Source organism: Trichoplusia ni, chromosome 5 (assembly GCF_003590095.1).
Source record: "Trichoplusia ni isolate ovarian cell line Hi5 chromosome 5, tn1, whole genome shotgun sequence".
NCBI lineage: Eukaryota > Metazoa > Arthropoda > Insecta > Lepidoptera > Noctuidae > Trichoplusia > Trichoplusia ni.
The window spans coordinates 5,203,588-5,216,439 of NC_039482.1; the positions used below are offsets into that span (position 1 = coordinate 5,203,588).

Genomic DNA, 12,852 nt, shown 5'->3' on the forward strand with positions numbered 1-12,852 from the left:
TATAATTTCATTTTGCTGTCTGTTGCTCTTTCAACTGAAGTGAGTGCATCGGGACATGAGTTGTATCAATACGATTTATGGATCGAGCACTCCAGAGACTTCAATCTAAATTGATCTTTCTAGAACTAGCAATACTCATAGTAATGAGATTTTAATGCTACAGCAATACTTTTCTTGGAGAGTAGTTTTGCGGATGTGTTTTCTGCTGGTAGGTATACGATGAACAGTCAGTAGCAGAAGTTGGTTTAAACAAGAAAATTTTCAGTTTAATTGTACACGGTCAATGTCAATGAATTTTTGTTGCCCTATTAGATAAAAAGTAGGCATATAGAATGTGTACCTGTAGAAATAGTGCTGTATTTTTTTTTTGGTACGCAAATGTGTCTAAACGTACCTATTTATTTTCAAGGCGCACAAAACCAACAAAGACAATTTAGAAAGTGCCCTTTATTTCTTTTGTTTTGCCTACATAATACCTGATAATTATTTTAATGAGGCCTACCTCCATTAAAGGTTTTAAAGTAAAAGAAGAAAATATTATGTTGTTACTTTGTTTTATAAATGAAGGTACTTGTTTCTAAGGACTTTTCACGTAAACTGGATACCCGATCTACATGGCTAGAAACGAAGAAGAATTTGTCTTATTCAATTCTGTATCAATGTTGGAGCACTCCCCATCTCGGAGATGGGCGCTAACAGTTGCGACACAGTTTTTTAATAACTAATGCGGCTGTTAACGCATAATTAATGTTATTCACTACTTTTTGTTCCAATAAATGATTTTGATGATTTGATGATTTGATACATTTAATAACATTAGTCTAACCTCACATATATAGTGTAAATGTTTCAAGCGATCAAGCCCCAAGACAGACATACAGATAGACAAATTTTGTAATCACCTCTTTTTGCCGGGCTTAAAAATCATTCGTCTAATGTCAATTAAAAATTTAGTAAAAAAGACGATTACACGTAACAGCTTTTAATAAAAAGGCTTGTTCTTTAACTCATAGTAGAATCCAAGCAAACAAAACGGGAGCCATCTATGTCTTAGGCAATTTAAAAAACAAAGAGCCTTATGTTCGTTGAGTAATATAAATCAGAGGAATACCCACGTCAAGGGCAAATATGAATCGTTGGGATTTACTCAGCATTTAGATGAGAAAGATTTACTACGATTATGGTAAACAGAAATCCCGGGTTTAACGAGAACGCTTAATCCTGACTAATAGATTTTAAAATAAATTACAGCTCATCTACCTTTGAGTTATTTTTTCTGTCGGATCTGGTGGTATGTATGACACTGTATTTTGTGACTAGGTTTAGTAGAAGTTTTAGCCTACAAAATAAACATTTGACTGTTTTTTTTAAATTTCCATAAATTATATTATAACATTATTATTTACTACCGAAAAAATATTTAGGGCATTTTTGAGTCTTTAAATTAGCGTAACTATTTTTTCTCTCACCTAAAAACTACACGATTTGGTAAGAGAAGCTTACATGATGCAAAAGAGCAAACCACATTTAACTTTTACGTTCATAAGACAACAGTAGTAATTCTCGAAAAAGTTATTGATTTTAGAAAGTCTAGGTCTCAAATAACAGGATTCCAAGCCAACATTCTTTTTTTGGCTTTGACACTGACAATTATTTTGACATGACATAAACTGACGTGTTTGTGTACGTATCAGTCTTGTTGTTTATTTAAACTGATCAAATATAAGTGATTACTAAGCGATATAACACATTCACTGTATTTGTAAAACTTTAAAGAATCTTTAAAAATGTTGAAAGCCGTAATTCTTATTGGAGGACCTCAAAAAGGTAAGATTTTATACAAGGGCAACGTCGCCGGCATTCTTATCAATTGTTTGTTTAAAAAAGCACAGCAATTGTTTATTAATAGTACATTAATTACAAATACTATCTGCAATGTCTGTATATTTCCTTGAATAATAGTCCGTTTAAATATTTAAGACCATTTCTTAACTATTTAGTCTAGGTTAAGTAAATAAAGATTTACATTACATTTTCTGTTGCTATGACATTCAGCGACGTCTTAGAAGTCATGAAGTATTTGTGTTTGCTTGTTCACTAGACTAGAACATGTTAATGTTAATCTTTAACATATGTGCAATAATTTAAGAAATATATTACTGCGTTGATTTAGATCAATAATTGAAAATCATACTAGTAACTTATCTACACGACTAGTAATTTATACATACCTGTTACTTGCTATATTAAACTACTCAACAAATTAATTTTAATTAGTCCTTACATTTTGACATTTAAATTGCACAGTAGACACAAGTGTTATAATATTTAATAGCAGAAAAGTAGCCACCTCATACTTTAAAAATAGATCAAAATCAAAACTATTAATACAACATATTCTACTAAGCACAACTTTATTTTTATAGCTATTCAATAGATAAGTGTTTTTTCAATAAAGTAATTTGAATGTCTCCATTACCTATACTCTTTTAAAGGGTTCTCCAACACAACCTAATACAAGGAATCATTCAAAAAGTCTTTATGCCCGAATTCTACCATATTTTCCAGGTACCCGCTTCCGACCCTTATCTCTCGATACACCGAAGCCACTCTTCCCTATCGCTGGACTTCCCCTCATACAGCATCACATAGAAGCATGTGCCAAGCTGGAAGAATGCAAGGAGATCTTAATCATAGGCGCGTACACAACCAACACAATGATGCAGTTTGTCAATGATATGCAGAAAGAATATCATGTTATTATAAGGTGAGTAAGAACAGAATAATAATTGAAATCTTTTTTACACTAAATAAGAAATATGCTGAAAAGGTTTTATTCAACATTTCATGGATAGTGAAGAGGTTGAGAAGGCCACATCGAACCCACTGGGACATGTCATTTATTTGATCTTCAAATCCATAGATGCTTTTACTGAGACTGGATTTTTCTTGTGTATACTTGGACTGCTTGTGAAAAGCCTTTGTGACTTGTGTAATCAATTTAAAAAATTGTGTCATTTTTCAATTTCATTGTCATTGTAATAATACACATATATGATATGCAATCCATTTTTTTTCGAACAACTAAACCAGCTGCCTGGTTAATTATTCAATCTATATTGGCTGCATGAATAGCCAAGTGATTAGGGTTACCACACTAAATCCGACTGGGAGACAAGGCTTGTTTCCTGCATAAAACTAGCTTCAGTAAGATCCCCAAATGCAAGATCCCCAATTATGGAACTCCCCACAATAGAAGGATTAATTTCTTAGGGGTCACACTTGTGTAAATAAAAATCTAATCATTAAAACTTTATTCGTCAACTTTCAGATACCTCCAAGAGTTCACACCCCTGGGTACGGGAGGTGGGCTCTATCACTTCAGAGACCAGGTCCGGGCCGGCAATCCCGCTGCATTCTTTTTACTCAACGGTGATGTTTGTGCAGACTTCCCTTTGAAAGAGCTGTGGCATTTCCATGAAGAGAGACCCAATGCTTTGGTGAGAATTTCAATATTGTTACATCATTGGTTTGTACCTGCAATCTTTGGAAAGGCTGGATGTAATAGGAGTAACTTATTCCACTTTTATATTAGAAAAAAGTATTGGTGTAATCTCCAAATGCTGTCCAATACCACATACTACTCATGTTCCGTCAAGTGGGGGCGAATGTCCACGTGCGAGGAATTCCGCTTTAGTTATTGGATATTTAAGGGACTGAGTCCAAACAGGGATGAAATGGATGAGCAATTTTGGATTTGCTTGCGGATATATATATATCATAATATCCGTTAAGTAACAAGAATCCTTGACGGGAGCTGTTGTATCGCTATACTATATAAGAATGAAAAAAAATTGATGTTATCCGATTCCCAGACCTACGAAATATGTAGGTACGTAAAAATTTCATAGCAAACAGTCGAGCCGTTTCAGTGGATTTCAATTTCGTACACCGTGACACGACCCCTATACTCTGAACAATTTTTAATTACTTTAATCGGATCGAAGCATATTTTCATTTTTAATCATATTGTAATCTATCAGATTGCAGCCTTAGCATTTACTTATTAACAAGACGCCACTTAACTAATTATCACCCAAAACGGAAACGCAGAAAGAGAAATCAATTTCCATCCCTAATTTCTCCCTACAGGTAACAATAATGGGTACAGAAGCGACACGCCAGCAGTCTGTCCACTACGGTTCCATGGTACGCGACAGCGCCACGAAGTCGGTCTCTCACTACGTGGAGAAACCCAACAGCTATGTCTCAACACTCATCAACTGTGGAGTGTATGTCTGTTCGCTACAAGTCTTCCATACCATGGCCGACGCGTTTCAGAAGAAACAGGATGGGTTTTATAGGTATCTACTTTTTTATTTTTTGTATGTTATATGCCGGCTTAAATAAAGGGATTTTGGGGCATGTCTCTTACTAAAATGTAGTATGGCAAAAGGATGGCATTAGTTGTGAGTGCACGGTTGGCCAAATGGATGTAGTCACTACGCCAAATCCTCTGAGCACGACGTGTCGCGGATTCTTTCCCCGCGAGGACAAGCATTTGAGTAATTTACACATGCTTGTTCTGAGTCTGGTGACTTGAATGTATGTGAAATCCCCCGCGGAAAATCCTTAACCCCGCATTAAGTCGATTTTATTAAATGAAAGAAAAAAACGCAATAACTTTCAACGTAAATGTCTCCTATGCACGTATCGACAAAAAAGCATATCAGTTTCTTCAGAAGTTTAATATTAAAACTGCTATTTTCTTATTGAAGTCTTCGTTGCGTTTTTATGAACAAAAGTAGTCATAATTCAAACACGACATATTTCCGAAGTTTTTTGTATTATAAACGAAACTTCTCATATGATGTTTTCTTATTTCAGTGGTAATGGTCAAGGCTCCCCACACCCTGGTTACATGTCATTTGAGCAAGATGTGTTGATGCCCCTCGCTGGGACCAACAAGCTGTATGCTATGCAGGTAATTATTTGATGTATTCGTAATATTAGAAAACACTAAATAAGGCATCCATATTTTAAACGAATAATATGAGGTAATGTATTTGATACAAGCCAGTTAAGCAGAGTTCTATAGCTCATCACGCTAAACCGAGTGCGGGTTCGATCCCTGAGTAAGTTTGTGTGATGGACGCTTGTAGTGGGTGTCTTTGTATATGTGACTTGAATGTTTGCGAAACTATCCAATAGATACGAATTAAACTTGCGAATTAAAGTTCTCTTAAGAAATTTAGAAATACGACCAAATATTATCTATATAAAAAAAACCTATTTATAATTTTAGGTAACTACCTGGTGGTCCCAAGTGAAGACAGCAGGCTCTGCGATCTACGCCAACCGTCACTACTTAGAGCTCCATAGAGACCGAGTGACTAAAGACAACCCTTGCACGATACTACCCGATGTTTTTGTACATCCTACGGCTACTGTCGACTCTACTGCTGTGGTAGGTTGCTGTTTATATCGTTGTCATGGCAACCGGTTTTTTTGAGGTTTATGCTGGCTGGTTCTATCTGGAGATTCATAGAGACCGAGTGACTAAAAACGTTTTTTGTACTTTCAAATTCTTGAGTGTCTACTGAAAGTAAATATTTTTTAAGTAATGTAATGTAAATGTTAAGTAAAATGCAAAAAAGATTCAAATAATACAGGACTCATGTTTATTTTTCTGTTTCACCAGCTGAGAATAATAATAGACCTCCAAATGAGTATCTTACTGACAGATCTTGTTTTTTATTTGTGCTGACTATTAATACAAATATATATTTATTTTCAAATTATCAACGGACTTCAAAAATAAGGTTCTGAATTCATCTGAACTTTGCTCATTATGACTGCATAAACAATCTTTTTTATTAGAAATTGTTTTAAAATTTAATAAACTTTGGCACAGTAGTTTTATCCGTTTATGGAATGTTTTGTTGTTAAACAAATATTATTTCCACAGATTGGCCCTAACGTATCCATTGGAGCTGGCGTGACGATCAAAGCTGGCGTCAGGATCAAGGAGTCCATCATACTGAACAATGCTACAGTACACGATCATGCCCTAGTTATGTACTCCGTTGGTGAGTGTACTTTTTATCCGACTTATAAAAGGGAGGAGGTTCTCAACTCCAACTTAAAACAAAATACGGAATATTGTTTTTTTAAGGTGTCTTACCTTAGAACTTCAGACTAGATGAAACGATTTTGTTGATTATTTTTTCATTTAAACTGAATTGTGAAAAATTTTCATTGAATATGCATAACTAAGGTTGGCTATGTAGTTTTGATTTGAAGATGGTTGTACTTAAAACAATATTATTATTAAAACAGATAATACTTTTTAAGTGTTTATGTATCGTGTTTACGTCGAAAGTTTATCGTCAATTTTTAATGCACGAAAGCAAAGTTAGACAGTATGTGTATGATATTCTTAAATTATAAAATAAAATTCCTTAGTTTTCATACAAGTACCACAAAATCAGGGTAATGTCTGACTGAATGTCGATTTCTTTATACTACAATCTTTTCACACTATTTTTAAATGCCTAACCAAATTTTATATTGTTAAAATCAAATTAATCTTTAAATTACATCATCATCATATTTAAGTCAAAAGAGTTTTTAATTTACACGAGGCTGTTTCTTTTTCCAATATTAAAGTTACTTTTTAATCCTAGTGGGCCAAGAAGCGTCGGTGGGTGAGTGGTCCCGGGTAGAGGGCACCCCTTCGGACCCCGACCCTAACAAGCCCTTCGCTAAGATGGACAACACGCCGCTATTCAACACCGATGGGAGACTCAACCCTTCCATTACGATACTGGGTATGTATTAGAAAGTTTATGATACATTAATAAGTTTTTAGTTAAGTCTAGCGTTGATGTCGTTCGCGTGGAAAAGTGACTTATGGCAGTAGTCTTATGATAAAATTTTCTACTTGTTCGCTAAATTGGGTATTACCGTTGCTAAGTTAATTGCACAAAGGCACGGACCAACAAATTTTTGTTTAAGGAATAAAAACATTAATTAGGCTTTATTTCCATTAAGAATTATGAAGAAATAGTGTAATAGAAAAATAATTTTAACATACCGTTCGAAATGAAAGTGAAAAAAGGTATATAATATTTTTAATTAATTATGTTTTTTTTTCTTGTTACCAGGCGCAGGCGTTGTAGTTCCCGCTGAAACTATCCTACTGAATTCAATAGTGTTGCCACACAAACATTTAACAAGGAGCTTCAAACATGAGATTATATTATAATGTTATAAAGGAAATTGTTTTATATGACATAACGAAATAATTGAGACCTAAGATATTTTTGTAATTTAGGTAAAATTTATTAGATAATCAAATAAAATATAATACTTGCTTCTTTTATGATTTTCCGGTCATGTGGAATACAAATAGTACAACAAGTAAGTTTTATGGATTGAAACAAAAACACGATGCTCATATTAACCTCTCATATCAATTATTTTTGTGACCTAGGCACCCATTCGCATATTCGCAAAATAAATGAATTGAATATTATGACTTAATGGATATACACAAGACAGAACCCTGAAGTATGTTTGACTAGAAAATCAGACATTTTTGTATGTATACATATTTTTAAACAGTGCCGGCGTAAGGGCCACTGACACCCCGGGCGAAAATATTGTGGCGCCCACTTGAGGGAAGCAATATCAAGTGTTAGTTTTTTGCTGATCCCAAGTAAAATTATATTCAGAATTTCATCTTTCCTTTAGCGTTACGTTTGGCGGTGGAAATATTCCACCTCTAGCGTAGAGCACAGTTTTAAGGGTTTGCGCCAGGAGAGGCAAGAGACTCCAACTTCAGACCTTGGCGCCCCACAGAATTTGTCGCCCAGGGCCATCGCCCCATCACGCCCCCCCTAATGCCGGAACTGTTTTTAAAGTAACTGTCGTGTGTATTCATACCTAATAGATGCACCACGATTCGCGTAGCGCGTCAGCTCTTGATAAATAAGGACTCCGGTTGGGTCAGAAACTAGTCAGATAAATACGCGTTTCGTTGCATCTTTTAAGTATCGTTTCTATATAAATGCGAATGGAATGTTATAAAATTATGATTTCGTTTTAATAAACTATTTTTTATACTACTTGAATAATGTACAGGTGGCAGAACAACATTGATAATTATGACGTAAAAAATACAATTCGATTTCTGAACTCTCATCGTACGTTTACGTAATTCATTGTTACAAAAGTTTCGGTGTACAGTCACCAATAGATATCGGATCTCAAGATCAGATTTACAAAGAGCTGGTGTATGTTGATGTTAGAATTGGTGTTCCGTATGTCTTAATTATACTAGGTGCTAAATGAGTCCATTTGGCCTACCTAATAACTCTTTTTACCCTTGGAAATTGCATGGACTTTCTCCACCCTGGGAAAAGCGGAGAGGTATGTAGCACAATAGTGACTTATTGTATCTAATAATGTTCAGTTAATATTTTGTCGTGTCAACCGAATACCGTCGCTGACTGCACGATGTACAGACGGCAACACAACATTGTTACACTCTAAAATCGATTTTAAATCTTTAATGTTACGGTACTTTTACGTAGGTAATTCATAATTAAAAATATTTTATGTTGACTGTATACCAATTTACCTTTGTTGCTGACCATACCTGTGATGCCTAATTAACACTTTAAGTAGATCTGTAAAATGTATGCGCACGCGCCGTCTCTGAATATAAAAGTGACGTATGAGGGATTTTTGATGGGCCAATGGCACTTGTAATAATAATAATTCCGTTTTCATGTATTTATTAAATTGGAATGTAAGTGTTAATACATATTTCATGCATTTTACTATATTTGGCTGTCATTCAACACGATTTTCTTTAACGGCTTGTACTGCAGACTAATGGTAAGTATAATTATTGATGACGACTGAGAATATAATAATATCTGATTATATCAAGAAATATTTTACACATACTTTTGTTTTTATTAAAATAATAAAATGAAGATAATGTTCTACAGTTTAGGAAAGGGTGCTTGTGACGTCACGACTTCGAAGCTTGCGAAGTCGTGACGTCACAAGCATATACAGAAATAATGTCACGCGTTAGTTCTAGTAGTAGTGGTGTAACAGCTGGGACCCACAGTGGAGCATGTCTTCACAGTCACGGATCAACTCATCTAAATCCTTTCAGTAGTTTCGTGAAAGGTACAAACATCTATACATCCATACATACAAACATTCGCGTTTAAAATAATTAAAGTAGGCTTTTGACAAAAGTTTTATTACTAGTCGTGATCTCTTTACACCTATCACGTTCTAATTATCACATAGGTAACTACAATAAAAGATGTCACACATACTAAAACTTATTGCATCGTCATTTCCAATGGTTAACACATTTGGACGTGTCCCTTTAGAAGCACGTTTCGCGAATACGTATTTTATTATTACCCAACGTGTCTATGCTTTTCTGGTACCTAATTAACTTAATTATCATGTATAATGAACAATATTCTTAACTGACAAGAATAATAATGGTCCTTCCGAAAAGGAATTTAGATTGCCCTCTTTTCGGCTGAAAAGCAGAGGTACGCAAACGTCACAAACGACATTTTGCCAAGTGTTAATTGGACCAATAATGGCGTCACTTGGCAAAGTGTCGTACATTGCACTTTATAGTAATAGGTACATCAGCACGATATTTGAAGTGAGTGTCGTCTGCGCATAAATATGAAAGAAAGTCAGAAGTCTTCATTTTTTTTACTTAAGAAGATTTTTTTCTTATTTCATTTAGTATTGTAATTTTCTTATAAATGATGCAGCGGTTTAGTCACGCGTATTCATCGGGATTGCGGGAGTTCGGATCGTGACTCCACTGCCTTGTCAGCTCATGACTAAGGACACCGGTTGGACCGAAACTAGTCGGGCTATCCCCATAAATACGCGTGAGTAAACCGTTGCATTATTTAATAAATAACTTTTTCTATTGTAGGTAATGTTTTCCTTCCGGCCTATGTTCAATGCAGAAAAAATATAGTTTTATATGAAACTTGTATACTTCGCACTTAGTATGAGTGCTTTAAAATAGGACAATTGTTGTTATGTGATTAAGACGCCTCCATACCATGTAATACGCTGTCTCGCTCCCACAATACCAAGTGTTCTGCTGTAGTTTATAGTACAGGTATTGCCAACCAAAGCATTTACATATACATAGATAGATTAAAAACAATAAGTTGTCTTCGGTACAGAAGTCAGCGAGAGAAGTAAAGCACATAATATTATGTTTGTAACATTTATATTGAAATGTAAATAAGTGTAGGATAAGTTTTGGTGCTGAGAATAAATGTATTGAGCACAAACTTGGCTTTTATTTGACTTTATTTTGTATCTACTGGCAAGTTTACTATTTATTTTATATTATCTGTGTAATTGGAAATACGAAGGTTATTCATTATTTTCATTAAAAAAATATTATTATATTTTTTTTACACGTTTCCATGACAACGAAATTAAAATAAATAGACAATAGACTATTCCTAATTAAATTAATAACAGTTGGGAGCCACAAATAAATATGCCTACCAAAACACAGGAACTTATTATATGACCTACAAAGAAAGACACCCATCCATTTACCGACCGCGTCAAGCGTAGCTTAACCTGTGATCAATCGACTTATGCCGTAGCAGTTTAGCCACGAGCTGCTCAATTAAAACCATTTCATAAACAATCTCACAACATACCGTCATATTTGTATTGTAAAGTAATTTTAAATTTAATTTATATCTATAGCCAATCGGTTTAGGAACAAAAAGCATTAATTTCCACAGTTACCTAGTCGTGCGATCAAACGTGACGTTCAGGAATGTTTACGGTGGCTTTGTAATTTATTTCAATTATTTATACACAAATATTTACATTGATTTTAGATAGATTCATGATATATGTATGATCCTTTATTCTTATTTAATGCTTGATGGACGGCCTTGTGGCAAAATTTAAACCATCCAAAGGCATATGAGGTGGCTTTTCAGACCCTAAAAGTTTTTATCAATTGATAATTACCTTGTCATAAGCGCCTGCATCCAAAAAGACAGTGCGTGCCCGGACGCGAACCTACAACCTTTGAATTGCGAGTCCAAGGCCCCAACCACTAGGCTATCACTGCTCACAATGTGCTCCCAAAGTCATGATATTAAAAGCGTTAATGATGGAACAAATCGCTCAAGTGTATGAAAATGACCATTGTTTTCTCTCGTGACCTAGGTTTGTTAGCTTGTTACTAGTTGTTTGATTAGCCTTATCTTTTAGGTCCACTTACTCTCAGGTATTAACGGAACAGAACAACAGTTGAATCTGATTTTTAACAAGACTGATTCACGCACGGTTCCCTTTTACATAATTGTACATATACTTAACTAGCATCGACTAACATTACCATTTTCATTTGAACTTTGACGAAAGAGTGTCATACCTTTCTTTTCTTACCCATTGGACTTCCTCTCTGAGTTCTTTCGCAAAGGCATAGGACTAGGTATGCTGGACTCTTACAAGTTAAATTCATAAGTAAGCAAGCTCTGTGGAGCCGATTAGGGCTGATGCCTGCCGGTGCAGCGGAATTGTCCAAAATGTTACCAACCGTAATCCCGGTACAAGAAGGGAACGTGGATGAATTTCGGTAGTAGAAGTCTGACACTCTCTTCCACTCAACCCAAAGCGTAAGGAGTCTTGTGAAGTTTCCCACCAGAAAAGAGGGCTAATACCACCGGTGTGTGTCTCCGTCCCCTATTGTCGTAGCAAACGAGGACCATTCGAAGACATTTCGAAGTCTGCAATGAATCCACACGTAATATAATTTAGTCGCCTCGGAAAAGTGATAAAAGACTGCTGAAGCGAGATGTAACTATACATGCACGGTGTATAAGACTGAGACGAAGATAGTCTTACTTCAGACCATCCAATTTAAAATTCACTTACTTTACTGTCAGTACATAGAATCTGACTCGCAATTAGAAACATTTCCTTGAGTTCAAATAGGTCAGCAAATGTAAATAACAATACAAAGTCACAAAAACCTGTATTTAGAATAAAAAAATCAGTTCCCGTACACAAAATTAACATCTGAACTGTGTATTGTTAAAATGATAATTAATTCGAACATTTATAAATTAAATAAGCAAATAAACAAACTCCTCTTAATTAGCTTAGCAAGGTTATAGTTGCAAACGACGCATCTTTAACTAGTTCCTAACCGTTGATGTCAAACTTCTCTTCTCTCATGTGAAATCATTTTAATGACACCTTTACGTTAGGCCCGCTGTTTAGCGAAAGAGTGTCAAACTTTTACTGACTAAAACCCTCTCCATTCCTTCTTTTGCCCTTTCTGTGAAGGGGACGAGGTAACTCTTTCGGACAATCCCGCTGGCTCGGCAGCCGGCCCTAATACGCTGACATCTCTTTAAGGTGTGAGTGGATCACTAACGCACCGTCCACCATGGTGTTGATGTCAAAATTAAGATATAATACGGTCAAAAGTAGTCTGGAATTCTAAATTATGCTGACTTACCCGTGCCCACCTCGTAAAGCAGTATTTTCAAGTTGGAAGCTCACAAGTAACGTACGTGTATCTTTTCTACTGATAGAAAAAATTCCAAAATCGGGAAAAAAGAGGAACAGCTTAGATACCCGCAAAAGCGTCACAAAGTTTGCTTCTTTATGACATAATAATATATTAGGTTTCTACCTACCCGACGAATCGAACTTAAACATAAGCATGCAAAATGAGTTAACTTCACTTAAAATAGACCAAAAAACAAAAGCTGTGTAGGTAATCTTTGATAGTCTGAG

General features: G+C 35.2%; 1 protein-coding gene across 1 annotated transcript; it reads left to right on the forward strand.

The window, feature by feature from the left end:
* The first annotated feature begins 1,650 nt into the window (after nucleotides 1–1,650).
* Nucleotides 1,651–7,533, forward strand: LOC113494165 (mannose-1-phosphate guanyltransferase alpha-A). Its single transcript, XM_026872367.1, has 9 exons — nucleotides 1,651–1,827; nucleotides 2,569–2,767; nucleotides 3,332–3,500; nucleotides 4,153–4,364; nucleotides 4,888–4,984; nucleotides 5,306–5,467; nucleotides 5,969–6,089; nucleotides 6,687–6,830; nucleotides 7,167–7,533. Exons 1-9 carry the CDS (start codon nucleotides 1,788–1,790, stop codon nucleotides 7,265–7,267), a joined length of 1,245 nt encoding a protein of 414 aa, XP_026728168.1. The 5' UTR covers nucleotides 1,651–1,787; the 3' UTR covers nucleotides 7,268–7,533.
* Nucleotides 7,534–12,852: the final 5,319 nt, after the last annotated feature.